A 15,961-nucleotide genomic window follows, 5' to 3' on the forward strand; every position below is an offset into this window, starting at 1 on the left:
TCACATTCTGAACGAGTACCTCTTGGACGAGTTAAAACTAGTTTGCCAAGTAAGATCAACCAATTTGTATTATTACTAGTCGAAATAAAGTTCGCGAAATTGGCTCTATTTATTCCTAGATATAAAGAGATCCGTCTGCAGGTCCGAGATAATGGAGCGAAATCAAGATCACGTCGATGATCGTCCAAACTCCAAGTCCCCCAAAGCTGAACAACTTCCCTATTCCTTCTTGCCAGTGTCCCAGGTAAAACCTATCGGCCCCGAAGCCTCCTAATGTGATACTTAAAATAAGAGCGGTGGTCCAGCGGTAGCCCCCAGTCCAGTTGCACAAGACGTTTTTATTGAACGTGCGGTTTCCTACAAGCTTTCAGTTATTGACTCAAAAACGCGAGTTTAACTTACCTAGACACAAAATATCACTGTTTACTGTACAGTTTGTTATGTAATGAACTCGTGGCGAAGCCACCGAGTTGCAGTTTGCTTTTAAATCGCACTTGTGCTCCCAATCTTCGGTTTGATAACAATAGCGACAGATCAACTGCTTCTCAAAGTCGGTCGGCTCCAAACAGCTCACTTTACGATCACGTTCACATTTCGTTGTCATCAATTCTCCGTAAATGCACGACATGTTAAAAGAGCATTTGATGCAGTTCAGAGGCAGGGATTTGCAAGGGACGTCCGAGGGGCAGTGCAAAATTACGTCTCCTTCCTAAAAATATGTTTTAGAAGACTAAAAAAAGGCGTCGCGTCTTACGATGGGCATTGTTGGTTGCGATGTTTGTTCATTTGCTTCTTTTTCTACACTGTCCACTAAAAATTAACAGATAAAAACGTAAGACAAGTCTAAAAAGTACCTTCGTACCCATTTGGATAATATTTATGTTGTTCACTACTATGGATAATATAATAAAAGTAGCTTGCCGGATATTTACGTGTAAACATCGCATTGTTTGTTAAAATCGTTTCAGTCTTTAAAAACACGAATAAACACCTCGGTGGCACATAACGAAATTTTGAGGGGATTTTTAGGTTATGTTGTGACAGCTTCACAATGAAGTGACAGAGGACAAATGACGTTTGCGGGCGCGAGATTCAAATTTTTGAAGAAAGATTTTTCTATTGCAAAATGAACAAGTTTGACATGGTTGTCGTGTTTTATGCTTGACGCTGCTTACATTATTAAATAAATCACCGGAAGTCTAGAAGGTGCCGCAAATAAATTTTTCGTTCCTGCGAACATTAAAATTTAATTTATTCTTTTCAAGAAGATGCTTGCGTAAAATTGCCGGGATTATTTATTGTGGGCCGTAAAACTATGTGGGAGTGTTTAAAAGTCGAAAGTGCGTAACTCTTTCTTTGGCGTTTTCTTTCCTTTTGATCTGGCGTGGGTGTTCCGGGTTTTCCACATTTTTTCACCATCTTGTATTTTCTGTTATGACTTTGATACTTTTGATGCTAAAACAACGAAATTTGGAGACGATTTTATTTTTAGGCCGTTTATTGTGTCAAGTTACAAATTTTTTGAACAACAGGGAGAGATTTTAAAATTTTTTTCTTTCTTTGACATTTTCTTTCCTTCTGATCTTGCATGGGTGTTTCGGGTTTCCCACATTATACCATAAAAACGTCATTGGATCCTGGTAAAACCGGTACCAATCGAAAGAACAACTCAAAGAGTACGAGTGTGTGAAATTTCTACCAAATTGGCGCAATATTACCGAAGATACAAAAAAAATAGTTTGGCCGAAATCTGGTGGATGCGCCAAGTTGTTATTTTGAAATTTTCCCAACAAAACCCGAGAAATGGTTAAAAAGATAATAAAGAAAAGAATGCAATAAGTAAACCGACACTGCGCGACCTCAATTACATAATTTCCGGAAAAACTGCAACCAGGAAGCGATAAATTACCGAGCGATTAGTTTTTAATCAGTACAAACCAATAAATCGCAATTTTTATTGAATATTTACTATCTAAATAAAAACAAACTTACACAACTAGTTGCTACATCATTAATTTAACATTTCTCTGAACTAGTCTCGTTTTCAAGCCCCTATTCGTATAAATTCGATAAATACGCCTAACTACTCTCTACTTATTGGAAGAATCTCTGCGTCACATATTGCGGTCTTCTTTGCTGCAGAGGAATGTTAACTTCGTTAGGCGACCGGAACACCTGCCCCAGCGAAGTCTCGGGTCTCAAAGTCGGTCTGTGCTGGGGCTCCTCTTGTTGCACTCGTATCTAAAACGCGCCGAATTATAGAATTCAACAGTGAAAACTTCTTGGTTCTTACTGAGTTCCTGTGTTGGACGTTCTGCCGCGCATCCTGCTCCTCCCTGTCCTCGTAGTAGTTCTCCGGGTAGAACCTCTCGTGGTACCTCAAAGACACGTTGGGCTTCTGCTGGTACTCCTCCAAGTTAACCGGTTTGTAGAGGTACTCGTTGACGAAGTGGAATTGCGAGGACTTCTCGCAGATGTTGTCTCCACCAGGCGGCATACAAATCAAATGAACCTGAAACAAAGAGTTAACTCGAGACGGGACTAGTCACCACGTTACTTGATGGAAGGTGAATCCCTCAGGACAAATCCAGGAGTGTTTCGCATTATCCTGGCAATAATGGAACACCTCGCAGCCCAACTCTTCGTCCGCGTAGTATCCCGTGTTTTTGCTAGCACAGTTGAATTTGGATTGCGGAAGGAGTTGAGTCAGACGGTCGGGTTCTTCGATCTCTTCCTCTTCGAGCTCCTTGGGGTCCTTCTACAATCCCACTTCTAAGAACGTGGAGATGCAACTCTTGTTCTTACCTCTCTGAGTTGCTCCTGGGGGTACTGGCCGCCTTTTCCCCCAGATCTTAACGCCTGCTTCTGCTTGATGGGGATGGCGTTCTGGTAGACGTACGGATTCTGGATGTAGTTTGCCGATCGTTGTTGGGAGGCCTCGCTGTTATACTCCAGACCTGAGGTGAAGGGCGTAGGGGCTTTGGGGTTGAACCCCCGCTGCGGTTTGAGGACTTGTCTCGGGTAGTTTGGTTCTTCGGTCACAGTTCTTGGTAGAGCATGGATTACATGCGCGATTGTTAACACCAAAGCGGTGGTTAAGTAGAAACTGAAAGAACCAGTGCAGAAAAAATAAGTTAACAATTACAAATTGATGCCTCATTGGTGTCGGACGTTTCGTGTCATTTGCCAATTGGGCGAATTATTCAAAAATGGCTTAAATGCAGCGCTTAAGTGAAAGTTACTCTTAATGTTAATCGGAAAAGTGGTACAGATGGCGGCTTTCACTGCACAGTTGCTGATTTGCACTTTGTACCTGGAGCACAATTGCATTTTGGTCTAATTGGAATTCAGTTAGATAATTCGCGTAATTATAATCATACCTGCGAAGAATTTGTAACCTTTCGTTTACCGTTTTTAACATTCCACGTAACCGTTGCGCAATTCGCGCGAAATTTATTCCGATTATAAAAATAAGAAAATGAAGACTGGAACTCATTCATACGTATGTAGACCACTCTCTCTGGTCCACACCCAGAGAATTACAACACAATCTGGAACAAGAGGTGACAAAACTTTCATTAATCTTAAGAGTTCGTCGAGATTGCAGAATATCGACTATTGTTTTATTAATTATAGGCAGGTTTGGATGCACAAATTTGGAAAGCAGTGGAAGAGAAAGCGACATTGTTTAATTGCAAAAACGAGATTTAAATATTTTTCGCGAAATATTATGTTGACTGGGTAATAAACATCGATTTTAGATTAAACGGCTGCTTTTTCTGGAGGTGTAGGGAAAAAAACTAAATTAGCTGCTTAATTTAAAAACGCCCACAAAATCTCGATTTATTGACTTTCTCTTTCATGATCATGATCACTGACCACGAAGTGTATTAAGATTTGGAAGTTTTTGTGGAAGGTGAAGGTCTAGGTCAAAGTTTTTTGAGGAATTTAGTGCGAAGGCTTTTATCTGTTTGTTTAAGAAAAACTTAGTAAATTTCTATTTGAATTTTCAAGTCTTGGGGAAAAAAATTGGATTTTGTTTTGCATCTTTCAAAATATCCAATATTGTCCATTAATTGTACAAATTTCGAAGTTTTTGGACAAGAACGAAGGTCTTAAGAAATTTTTATTTGTACGAGCGTAGAATTTCAAAATTGGTCGAGAAATTTTGGACGTAATTTGAACTAGACCATTGGAAAGTCACTTTTAAAGTAGAATTGCTTGCTGATTCTGAATCTGAAACCCGCATTGTTCTATCAGATCAGGACTCGGAGATATTTGTGAAATAAGAGTTGATTAGTTAGTTTCTGCCAAGATATTTGAAAAAGACGTGATGAAAATTTCGAAAAACGAACGATTTTTAAAAACTTTTTGACACTTAAATCTAGAACTATAGAACATAGACATTCTGGAAAGTATCTATATCCGGGAAACTTGGAGAAAATACAGAAGAATCAAAATAAATAAAAAAATATAGATAATCCAGAGATTAGAAAATAGAGAATTTCAAAAATCCACAAAATTTATAGCACCTGAATCTGTCGGGAATCTAGAGAAAATGGAAAATAATTCAACTTGTCCAAATATCTAGATCATTTAGAAAATTGGGCCATACATAGTTTTAGAACCAAATAGAAACATTTTAGAATTTTTTACTTTGAAAAATTACAAAAAAATTTTACCATTTTCTATTTTCTGCCATAACTGTGGTAGTTTTTAGTGCTAAAACTACAAAATTTGGAGACGATACTACTTTTACGCAGGTTAATTGACTGTGCCAAGTTACAAAATTTTCGAACAACGAAATTTGGAGACAGTACTACTTTAAGGTCATTTATTGACTGTGCCAAGTTTTAGAACAAGAAAAAGAGATTTTAGAATTTTTTATTTTAAGAAATTACGAAATTTTTTCACCTTTTCCTATTTTCTGTCATAACATTAGTACCTTTAGCGCTAAAACAACAAGATTTGAACCCGCAACTAGATTAAAGGCGCTTATTGACTTTACTAAGTTATACAAATTTTTCGAACAACAAAGGGAGATTTTGAAATTTTTTATTTCGAAAAATTACAATTTTTTTTACCATTTTCTATTTTCGTTTATAATTTTGACACTTTTGGTACTAAAACTACGAAATGTGGAGACGATGTTACTTTTAGGCCGTTTATTGACTGTGCTAAGTTACAAATTTTTAGAACAGAGAGAGATTTTAGAATTTTTTATTTTGACACAAATTCAATTTAATTCAAACTACTTAATCCAGCAATGAGTTTTATAGCTCGTTGGAAAGCTTATTAAATTACTTTTCCAAAATAATATCGAGCAATTCCATAACTTTACGAGTTTTCACATAAAAGTAAAGAAAATAAGTGTTTGTACAATCGAACCTCAAAAAAATAATTTTCCAAGAATATCTCTAATTCCTGGTGAAGCAAAACGGACTTCAGATTAGGAAGCCGAAAACCAAATTTCCCATCTTCAGCACTTTTTTTCCAATATTTGTTCACTAGTGTAATATTTAATAAAATTTTAGAATACGAAACTCAAATTTCCACAATTTCTATTAAATTTTATATCTTTGGTAATTTTTACGTTACGATAATGAAATTTGGGGACGCCACGTCTAACAACTGTGCAAATTGAAATTTACAAAATTCAACATCAAATCCAATCCGTTTGCTAACCGAAACTATTTTTACTTCCTTTCAAAAATGCCGTTTTTTAGGACACCTTTAATTACCCCATTCGCCTATACAATCATAATTGCGATTACGTGGTTGCCCATTAAACAATTTCAAATTGCAGAACCTGTCGCCACAGAATGCGAGCGCTTTCATAATATGTAACACAATAATTTGTCATTAAAAGAAATTGCTTGAGAAAAAATCTGTGAGAGCGACAAAAAAACGAGAAATTATTACTATTGCAATAGCAACAAAACCAAACAATATTAATTTGCCACGGTTTCGGAAATAATTTTTTATAAAATCAATTGAGCACTCACGTCATTTCGGCGTAGTCCTTATCACGCACTGATCAAAAGCACAACAAACGCCTGCCAGAGAAATTCGTATCTAAATAACTTCTCGCAAGAAAGCATGTCGGTCGGGTGGGGGCCCTCCAGCTCCTCTACTTTCGTCTCGATTTTAATGACTTTAGCAAGAAGTTAATTAAGGTGACAAAGACTTGGGATCTTCAATGCTCTTTGATGAGTCGATGGAAACTCGTTTTTCTTTCAGGTGAGACGTTTTTTTGGGTAAAAGTCGGTGTCACGGATGTAGGAATAGCCCCCCAGGTAAAAAGTGAAATGGTATTTGGCTCAGACTACCGCACAGGTGCAGCCCTAGTGGAATTGTCACGTAACACTGTGAAAGAGGAGAAATAAAAAGAGTCTTGATAGGAACTTTATATTACTGAAATTGCACCATAAGAAGGTGGAATAAGATTAAAACTAATCTAAATACATAGACAAATGAATCGACTACATACTAATGCTAACAGCCCTAAATTATGACTGTAAATTATTGCGACAAAACTAACTTAAAACAAAACGAAATAAAACAATGATACAAATTGCAACTCGTCTGCAAACTAACACAAGACATGAAGAGACAAAGCAACGAAACTGTCATAGTACAATCTTAAAATAAACGAAAGATTAATGATATTAATCATTATAACAACTGAAATTGAATAAAATATAATCGAGAAATCTCTCTTTTGGACTTCCGTAAAAAAATCTCACTTCATAAAATTTCGATGAACATTGAGCGTCCACAAGAACCGAAGATTAATGCACATGAAAATCTTTGAATGGAAATTGTTTAGATTTATTTACATCATTAACCACAGCTAATGATTAGATCCATCAGTTTTATTTCATAAGTACCGACAGAAAACCACAGACAATCTAAAATTAAAATTCTTTTAACACAGGAACACAAACGATTGATGGCCGCAGCCGCAGGTCACAAGTTTTGCATTGCTTGGCAAAGATTAGGAGGAAGAACTAAATTGTGAGGCAAAATTCTCTCTAAATCTATTTACAATCAGTCTTCGATCAGTCTCCAATGTTGCGATAAAAGTATTTACAGTGACTTAACTACGTTTAAGGCAATCAAACTACTAATCTAAATCCGTACCTCCTCAACGTAGACTCTTAACAATAACGAAGGTACCTGAGTTTCCCTAACAAACCCTGAGTTAGTTTCAAAAATCAAAAGGAAAATCAAAGAACTTGGATGCGGGCGTTGCCGAAATCCACCACGACAATCCTCCCGCTTGGACTAAGACAGATCCCGGAAGGCCTGTCGAAATCCCCGGGGCCGTTCTTCCCGTAGCGCCCAACCCGGAAGAGGAAGTTTCCCCGCACGTCGAAGACCTGAATGCGGTGGTTCTTCGAGTCGGCAACCACAATGTTGCCTCTGTCGTCGCAAACAATCCCTTGAGGGCGCAAGAACTGCTTCTCTCTACTCCCTTCGCACCCTAAGAAGCGCGCGTTGACAAAACTCTTATCAATGATGATCATTCGGTGCTTATTAAAATCGCTGACGAGGAGGGAGCCGTCGGGGGTGAAGGCCACTCCACGAGGGCTATCAAAATACTTCCACATGGCGTTGTTGGATTCATACCCGTACTTGTTGATGAAGACGCCGGTGCTGGTGAAGAGCTGCACGCGGTGGTTGCGCGTGTCGGACACGGCGATCGCCCCCAAGGAGTTGCAAGCCACGTCCCAGGGGTAGTTAAACTGGCCGTTGTTCGTTCCTTTTTCGCCAAAGGCAAACATGAAGGTGCCGTCCATTCTAAAGACTTGAATGCGGTGGTTGTCTTTATCCGCGACTATGATGGTGTTGTTGGGGCTGACGCAGACTCCAGTGGGGCGCTCGAACTCCCCCATCCCATTCCCTTGATTCCCAAACTTGTACAAGAACTTCCCGTTGGAGTCGAACACCTGGATGCGGTTGTTACTCCGGTCGCTCACGATGATGTTCCCCAGTTGGTTGCAGCAGACGCCCCACGGACGGCACAACTCCCCGTCCTCCACCCCGTCGCTCGCAAACATCATCGATATGTCCGAAGGGTGTTTAACGACGACGTCTGAAGACACCCCGTAAATCGGCCGGCATTTCTGGACACTCGGAGGATTCGGCACGAGGTCGTTAACTGGCGCCTCTAGACGAGGTGGGGCTATGGGGGACGTCACCGGACCCCCAGTCACTTGTCCTAGAGATCGGAGCGCGTTGAAGAAGCCTCTGTCAGATTGCATGAATTGGATGTTGTCGTCTTCGCAAGGAGACAGTTCGGTGCGGAAAGAACGGATACTTTTGAGCTCGGTGTGGGCTCGCTCGTTCGCCACGATGAACTCGCTGTTAGAGGTGCTGACGTACGCGGCGTTGAGTTGGTTGGAGACGTATCGAAGACGCGCCTCCACCACCTGGAGGCGCTCCATCTGGCTGACGAGGCGGGAGACTTTCACGCGGTGGATGTACTCCATTTGTGTGACGAGCTCGTGGCTGCGGGCTTCCAAGGCCGCGATGTACCTTGAGAAGAACGAGGAAGTTAATTGCAGTAATTACGTAATTAGACACTAAGTACTGATTAGCTAATTGCTCCAGGTAAGTACCATCTAAAAGACGCGCAATTATTCCCTCAACTGTCTTGTTTATTTACGAAAAGACAAACCATGCGATTATTTCCCCGACTGTCTTGTTTATGTACAAAAAGACTTATTATGCTAATATTTCTTCTACTGTCTTCTTTATTTAAAAATAGACAAACCATGCGATTATTCCCCCGACTGTCTTATTTATTTACAAATAGACGTACCATGCGAATATTTCCCCGACTGTCTTATTTATTCACAAATAGACGGATTATGCAATTATTCCCCCGATTGCCTTCTTTATTTACAAGTAAACAGACCATGCGATTATTTCCCCGACTGTCGTATTTATTTACAAAAAGACGAACCATGCAAATATTTCCCCGACTGTCTTACTTATTCACAAATAGACGGATTATGCAATTATTCCCCCGACTGTCTTATTTAATTACAAATAGACGAATTATGCGAATATTTCCCCGACTGTCTTATTTAATTACAAAAAGACGAACCATGCGAAAATTTCCCCGACTGTCTTATTTAATTACAAAAAGACGAACCATGCGAATATTTTCCCGACTGTTTTAATTATTTACAAATAGACAGACATGCGATTATTCCCCCGACTGTCTTATTTATTTACAAAAAGACGTACCATGCGAATATTTCCCCGACTGTCTTATTTATTCACAAATAGACGGATTATACGATTATTCCCCCGACTGTCTTATTTAATTACAAATAGACGGATTATACGAATATTTCCCCGACTGTCTTATTTAATTACAAAAAGACGAACCATGCGAATATTTCCCCGACTGTCTTATTTAATTACAAAAAAACGAACCATGCGAATATTTTCCCGACTGTTTTAATTATTTACAAATAGACAGACATGCGATTATTCCCCCGACTGTCTTATTTATTTACAAAAAGACGTACCATGCGAATATTTCCCCGACTGTCTTACTTATTCACAAATAGACGGATTATACAATTATTCCCCCGACTGTCTTATTTAATTACAAATAGACGAATTATGCAAATATTTCCCCGACTGTCTTATTTAATTACAAAAAGACGAACCATGCGAATATTTGCCCGACTGTCTTATTTAATTACAAAAAGACGAACCATGCGAATATTTTCCCGACTGTTTTAATTATTTACAAATAGACAGACATGCGATTATTCCCCCGACTGTCTTATTTATTTACAAAAAGACGTACCATGCGAATATTTCCCCGACTGTCTTATTTATTCACAAATAGACGGATTATGCAATTATTCCCCCGACTGTCTTCTTTATTTACAAATAGACAAATTATGCGAATATTTCCCCGACTGTCTTATTTAATTACAAAAGACGAACCATGCGAATATATTCCCGACTGTTTTATTTATTTACAAATAAATGCGATTATTCCCCCAACTGCCATATTTATTTATAAAAAGACGAACATATTTTCCCGACTGTCTTATTTATTTACGAATAGACGGATTATGCGATTATTCTTCCGACTGTCTTATTTATTTACAAATAGACGTACCATGCGAATATTTCCCCGACTGTCTTATTTATTCACAAATAGACGGATTATGCAATTATTCCCCCGACTGCCTTCTTTATTTACAAGTAGACAGACCATGCGATTATTTCCCCGACTGTCGTATTTATTTACAAAAAGAAGAACCATGCAAATATTTCCCCGACTGTCTTATTTATTTACAAATAGACGGATTTTGCGATTATTTCCCCGACTGTCTTATTTAATTACAAATAGACGAATTATGCGAATATTTCCCCGACTGTCTTATTTAATTACAAAAAAAAAAACACACATAACATATACCAACTTTAAAACAAGCGAATGTCACCAGATCACATACAATAGCCTGTGGCACAAGACAGGCTAGTTAGACACTAAGTACTAATTAGCTAATTACTCCAGGTAAGTACCATCAAGAGGAAGCGCGCAAAGAACCACCAATTACCTGGTGAACTAGTTAAATAATTCAGATACCAAAGTGAAAATTCTTACATAGTTGTAGCTGCAAAAAAGAAATGTGCCACTCGAGCGTTAGGTCAGATTACGCAAGATTGTCTTTGAAAAATGACTATTGCGTAATTTCCTGCTCCACGTCGCCGATGGAAAATTTAACTAAATTTACCTTTGGAAGGTCTGTTTGAGGTCCGCCACCCTCATCTGCAGCTTCGTGTGCAGCTTCGTGGACATCAGTCTGACATTATCAGTGGCTCTGACCACAACAGCCATCGAGTTCCGCGCTTCATCCTGCAGCTTCATATGCACCGACATCATATTCTCCTCATTCATATAAGACAATTCGTGTGTCGAATGGATGTTGATCACACAATCGCCGCAAGCTGATACATAACACGTTATACAAAAAACTCTGGCAGGCTCTTGATGAATATCACAGATCATTCTTCTCGGATTGAAAGGACTGGTCGTCGCCTCCGAAGAATCGGACACTGAGTCGATTGATAAAGATGACGACGCCGTGTCTTGGAGTTTGATAATTTCGTGGTCTTTGTTGTGGATATTAATACAAGAATTGCACAAGTAGAGATTGCATTCGACGCATCTTGCTGAGGCGGTGGTTTTTTCACGGCAGTTTTTGCATGTTTCTTGCATAAAGGAGAAAAGGTCTACGAGGAGGCTGTCCATGCCGGTGCTGTTCGGAGCGGGCGAGCAGGAGGAGGAATCGCCGCTTTTGCATGACATAGTTATATGAGCACTGGAACAAAAAAATTGTTAATTTGAATCGGGGACTTCAAACGGGGGGTTTTAGTAAACAAGCGCGAGCTAATCTTAGGATTAAAAAGTGGAGAGCTTATGGGGTGTTGAAGCTCTTTCAAGATTGCTAGAACGTGATGTCCATGAAAATTGAGGATATTTATTGGAATCGACTCGTTGGCAGTCGGATCTTGTTGGGAAACACTAATGGCCATGACTGAGCGCTAACTTTAAAGAGATGTGTTATTCAATTGAGATTTTTCCTGGAAATGCTTTGTAGTCGGACGATAGAATGAGTATATTAAGAGTGGTAAAAAAGATAATAATTTATTTCAATTTTGATAAAAGGCCCAAGCCGATAGGAAGAAAGAATGAAATCTTGGAGCTTTGTAATATCGAATCTTTGCACTTTTACTGTTGTGAAAATCGTTCTTTTCGTTCTAGTTCAATCCTGTTTTAAAACAATGCAAAGAAACTGTTGAATCGTTTTGAAGTGGCTGCAACTAACAATACACAAATTCTTTGCATAAAAAGTTATGTAGTTTTGAATTTTTGGCATATTTTAGTTGAAATAGAAAAACCAACAAATTTTTTCCTCCCGTAGAAATAGAATCACCAACGGATTTTTTACCGTTTTCAATTTTCTGTCATAACTTGAGTACTTTTGGCGATAAAACAACGAAATTTGGACACGCTGCATCTTTTGGGGTGCTTATTAATTGTGCCAAATTACAAATTTTTAGAAGAGAGAAAAATTTTAGAATTTTTTACTTTGAAAAATTACGAAATTATTTCTCTATTTTCTATTTTCTGTCATAACTTTATAACTTTTGGCGCTAAAACAACAAAATTTGGAGGTGATGCTACCTTTAGGGCACTTATTGACTGGGCTTAGTTACAAATTTCTAGAACAACGGAGAGATTTTAGAATTTTTTATTTTGAGAAATTACGAAAATTTTCACCATTTTCTATTTTCTGTTATAACCTTGACACTTTAGCTGCTAAAACAACGAAATTTGAACACGGTACTACTTTTAAGCCATTTATTGACTGTGTCAAGTTACAAATTTGTAAAACAACAGAGAGATATCTTTAGAAATTTTTATTTTGAAAAAATACGAAATTTATTCACTATTTTCTATTTTGTGTTATAACTTTGATACTTTATGCGCTAATACAACGAAATTTGGACACGCAAAAATATATTAAAGGCGTTTATTGAACCTACCAAGTTACAAATTTATCGAACAACAGAGAGAGATTTCTATAATTTTTTACTTTGAAAAATTACGAAATTTTTTCACCATTTTCTATTTTCTGTTATAACTTTCATACTTTTGGTGCCAAAACAACGAAATTTAGACACGGTACTACTTTTAGACCATTTATTGACTGTGCCAAGTTACAAATTTTTAGAACAGAGATTTTTTGAATTTTTTTTTTTTGAGAAAATGCGAAATCTTTTCGCCATATTCTATTTTCTGTTATAACTTTGATACTTTTCTTGCTTATTAAACAACGAAATTTGGAGACAATATTTGGAGACGGTACTACTTTTAGGTCATTTATTCCCTGTGCCAAGCTACAAATTTTTAGAACAAAGAGAGATTTTTGAATTTTTGATTTTGAGAAATTACGAAATCTTTTCTCCATTTTCTATTTTCTCTTATAACTTTCATACTTTTGGTGCTAAAACAACGAAATTTAGACGCGGTACTACTTTTAGACCATTTATTGACTGTGCCAAGTTACAAATTTTTAGAACAGAGAGATTTTTGATTTTTTTTTTGAGAAATTACGAAATCTTTTAGCCATATTCTATTTTCTGTTATAACTTTGATACTTTTACTGCTAAAACAACGAAATTTGGAGACAAGATTTGGAGACGGTGCTACTTTTAGGTCATTTATTCCCTGTGCCAAGCTACAAATTTTTAGAACAAAGAGATTTTTGAATTTTTGATTTTGAGAAATTACAAAATCTTTTCTCCATTTTCTATTTTCTCTTATAACTTTCATACTTTTGCGAGGTAAAACAACGAAATTTGGAGACGGTACTACTTTTAGGTCATTTATTGACTGTGCCAAGTCACAAATTTTTAGAACAACAGAGAGAGATTTTGGAATTTTTTACTTTGAAAAATTATGAAATTTTTTCACCACTTTCTATTTTATGTTTTAACTTTGATACTTTTGGTGCTAAAACAACGAAATTTGGAGACGGTACTACATTAAAGGCCCTTATTGACTCTACCAAGTTTCAAATTTTTAGAACACACAGAGAGAGATTCTAGAATTTTTTATTTTGAAAAATTATATTTTTTTAACATTTTTTATTTTTTTTTATTTTCTAACATAACTTTGGTACTTTTTGCGTTAAAACAACGACATCTGGAGGCGATGCTACTTCTAGGGTGCTTATTAATTCTGAAAAGTTACAAATTTTTAGAACAAGAAAGAATTTTTAGAAGCCCATTGAAACCGAAATGTCTGTAGTTGAAAAATCCACACTTGGCTTCGTTTTTGAAAAGAGCAACGACCTGGCCATCCGACCCAGCCCCACTGGTAAATTTTCGCTGAAAAGAATTGTAATTCCACCAGCATCTCCGAACAAACACACCCGAGCCACCCTCAGCAGGTAGAAAGTACTAAAATTGTAAGCGAATGGCCCTCACATCTTTCAACCTCTTAACTAATACGGGTATAATAACATCGGGGCTGCAAAACCCGGATGGCCACCAGATGTAGAGATGCGAAACCAGTTTTCGACAATAAATAAACACAATGGAGCTTTTCTCAAGTCTTTCCGACAAGTGAACATGTGCACAAGGCGCAAAATTTCACTTTAAAACACAAGTTTAGGGAGGAGAAATCAAAGATTGAGGCGATTTTAGGGTGTTTCCGAAGAAATTCGTGTTATTGAGTTCTCGGAAAAGGAACCAGGGGTGCCACAGGCATGCGCTTTTTCGAACACACCCTGATTACTGGCGATGACTCGTGACGGCTCATAATGCGATAATGTGGTCATTACGACACGCAAACTGCGAAGGGAAAATGAGGTGTCAAAGTCTTCACGCCAAAAGAAAAAAATTGAAGTACCAACGTGTCTAAAAACTGTCTTTTCTTCATTGAATTTTCCTAAAATTCCACCGCCGGCTTGTGAAATTCGAGAGCTTTCTATCTCAGAGGTCCCCAACAATTAAAGCTCTTCAGCATTCCGAACCCTCCCATTAAAACCAAAGTAGGTCATCGCAGTTGGAGCTGTTATCATCTCAAGTGTTAATAAACCGAGGGCTGTTGGAAAATTCCTCTTGAAGAGAGGAAATTTGGTTTTAGAACCGCAGAGTTTGAGGATCTCTGATCTGCTCGAAGTCCTGCACTCTCATGAAATTGTTTGCGTAGGTCAGGATCAGGCTGCTAGCGTCTATAACGGGACTAGCAAAAGAGGATCGTTACGTCCTTCGCCACGGCCATCATGAAACAGAAAGAGAACGCGCTATATCTGACCTTGAACACGAAAGAAATTTTGAAATTGCGCACTAGCCCCCTGATTTTCTTTCATTTGAGCAAGGCGTCTTGAAACGAGGGAAATTAGGAGGATTTTGCCCCAAAAATTACAGAAATCTGCGCGTTTCTGTATTCGCAAAACCCGAAGAAGTGTTAACACAAGACACCGAAGATGATTTTAAGTGAAATTTTCAGTTTTTGCCCGGAAAACCGGCAAATTTTCCGCATTTTTGCTCCGCGAATTCTGCAAGTTCCGCGAGGTTTCTGACTAGTCTACTGGTTCTAACTCACATTCTGTCATAAAAATGGTGTTTTGATGGTGTTTTAGATGTTAAAATCACTCACAAGCACCACTTGTCTCACTACTGTGTCGTGTGTTACTGCGACCTTCCGAAGATATTAGAAATTTCGTACACTTTTCTGCCCTTCCCTTGCCCAACTAGGGGTTGCATGTCCCTCCCTTCACCACCATGCGCAGTTCGCACAATCGGGATGTGCTAAACCCTCGTCGAAATGGGAAGATTCAGCCCTTTTACGGATTTCGGTTTTTCTACGAAAATAAGAATGTAAGAAATGGAAGATAAGATCCAAGGCGGTGATTGATCGGGAAATCGAGAGTGGGACGCGGAGAGAGGAGAAATTTAGGAAGAATGGCACTGTTTTGGGTGTATCGTGCGATTAAAAAATTCATTCTGAGTTGGCTTTCGAATTTCAAGTCTTGTCTTTGATTGGAGAAACACTCTTTTGTTTCTGTCAAGTAATTTGACGTCAGAAGTTCGACATCTCGCTTATTTTTGGAACAAACTTGAGTTGTTATAGCTTATTTTACGCAGAATTTCGCGCAGATTCCAAATCTGGGCTAGAAATTTATAAGCGACAATAAATAACTGAGTTATGGCCGATCAAAGTTTCGAATAGTTGATTTTCATTTTTCCTAATTTTTAAAGCTAAATATCTCGGAAACGATTACAGTTATTGAGATGCGGTTTGCGGCATCGTTTTCCTCGGCTCATTCTACGTTACAAAAAGTTCTCAAAAGCCCAAAATTCAATGGTCGATTTTTCGCGAAAAAAAAATCCGTCTCAAACGATG

General features: G+C 38.1%; 3 protein-coding genes across 4 annotated transcripts; all 3 read right to left on the bottom strand.

The window, feature by feature from the left end:
* Positions 1-50: 50 nt before the first annotated feature.
* On the bottom strand, positions 51-1,048 carry amx (TM2 domain-containing protein 3 almondex). Its single transcript, XM_088039965.1, has 4 exons — positions 863-1,048; positions 755-810; positions 403-709; positions 51-357 (listed from the first exon to the last, which is right to left on the bottom strand). The coding sequence occupies exons 1-4, from the start codon at positions 945-947 to the stop codon at positions 116-118; spliced, it is 690 nt and encodes a 229-aa protein (XP_087896091.1). The 5' UTR covers positions 948-1,048; the 3' UTR covers positions 51-115.
* Positions 1,049-1,941: 893 nt separating this feature from the next.
* LOC148182118 (uncharacterized) lies at positions 1,942-6,085 on the bottom strand. Of its 2 annotated transcripts, none has more exons than XM_088038071.1 (5): positions 6,006-6,085; positions 2,806-3,106; positions 2,558-2,758; positions 2,294-2,512; positions 1,942-2,241 (listed from the first exon to the last, which is right to left on the bottom strand). In XM_088038071.1, exons 1-5 carry the CDS (start codon positions 6,008-6,010, stop codon positions 2,095-2,097), a joined length of 873 nt encoding a protein of 290 aa, XP_087894197.1. In that variant the 5' UTR covers positions 6,011-6,085; the 3' UTR covers positions 1,942-2,094. The 2 variants fall into 2 exon arrangements, with proteins under 2 accessions (XP_087894197.1, XP_087894188.1); XM_088038062.1 differs by lacking the exon at positions 6,006-6,085 and adding an exon at positions 3,381-3,514.
* Positions 6,086-6,430: 345 nt separating this feature from the next.
* On the bottom strand, positions 6,431-15,304 carry wech (tripartite motif containing 71 protein wech). Its single transcript, XM_088049308.1, has 3 exons — positions 15,161-15,304; positions 10,776-11,363; positions 6,431-8,541 (listed from the first exon to the last, which is right to left on the bottom strand). The coding sequence occupies exons 2-3, from the start codon at positions 11,348-11,350 to the stop codon at positions 7,230-7,232; spliced, it is 1,887 nt and encodes a 628-aa protein (XP_087905434.1). The 5' UTR covers positions 11,351-11,363; positions 15,161-15,304; the 3' UTR covers positions 6,431-7,229.
* Between the last annotated feature and the right edge of the window lie 657 nt (positions 15,305-15,961).

The sequence above is a fragment of the Gnatocerus cornutus genome, chromosome 1 (genome assembly GCF_029298725.1).
Source record: "Gnatocerus cornutus isolate USDA-ARS CGAHR chromosome 1, icGnaCorn1.1, whole genome shotgun sequence".
NCBI lineage: Eukaryota > Metazoa > Arthropoda > Insecta > Coleoptera > Tenebrionidae > Gnatocerus > Gnatocerus cornutus.

What these genes read in the sequence shown, in the direction of transcription:
- LOC148182118 (XM_088038062.1), bottom strand. Translation starts at nt 3,496, where the DNA reads ATGAGTTCCAGTCTTCATTTTCTTATTTTTATAATCGGAATAAATTTC. An exon ending in AGGTTACAAATTCTTCGCAG is followed by an intron (nt 3,107 to 3,380) that starts GTATGATTATAA and finishes TGGTTCTTTCAG; the next exon opens with TTTCTACTTAACCACCGCTT. An exon ending in AGGGATTCACCTTCCATCAA is followed by an intron (nt 2,513 to 2,557) that starts GTAACGTGGTGA and finishes TCTTTGTTTCAG; the next exon opens with GTTCATTTGATTTGTATGCC.
- amx (XM_088039965.1), bottom strand. Translation starts at nt 947, where the DNA reads ATGCGATGTTTACACGTAAATATCCGGCAAGCTACTTTTATTATATTA. An exon ending in CATAAATATTATCCAAATGG is followed by an intron (nt 811 to 862) that starts GTACGAAGGTAC and finishes GTTAATTTTTAG; the next exon opens with TGGACAGTGTAGAAAAAGAA. An exon ending in CGCAACCAACAATGCCCATC is followed by an intron (nt 710 to 754) that starts GTAAGACGCGAC and finishes ACATATTTTTAG; the next exon opens with GAAGGAGACGTAATTTTGCA.
- wech (XM_088049308.1), bottom strand. Translation starts at nt 11,350, where the DNA reads ATGTCATGCAAAAGCGGCGATTCCTCCTCCTGCTCGCCCGCTCCGAAC. An exon ending in CTCAAACAGACCTTCCAAAG is followed by an intron (nt 8,542 to 10,775) that starts GTAAATTTAGTT and finishes GTTCTTCTCAAG; the next exon opens with GTACATCGCGGCCTTGGAAG.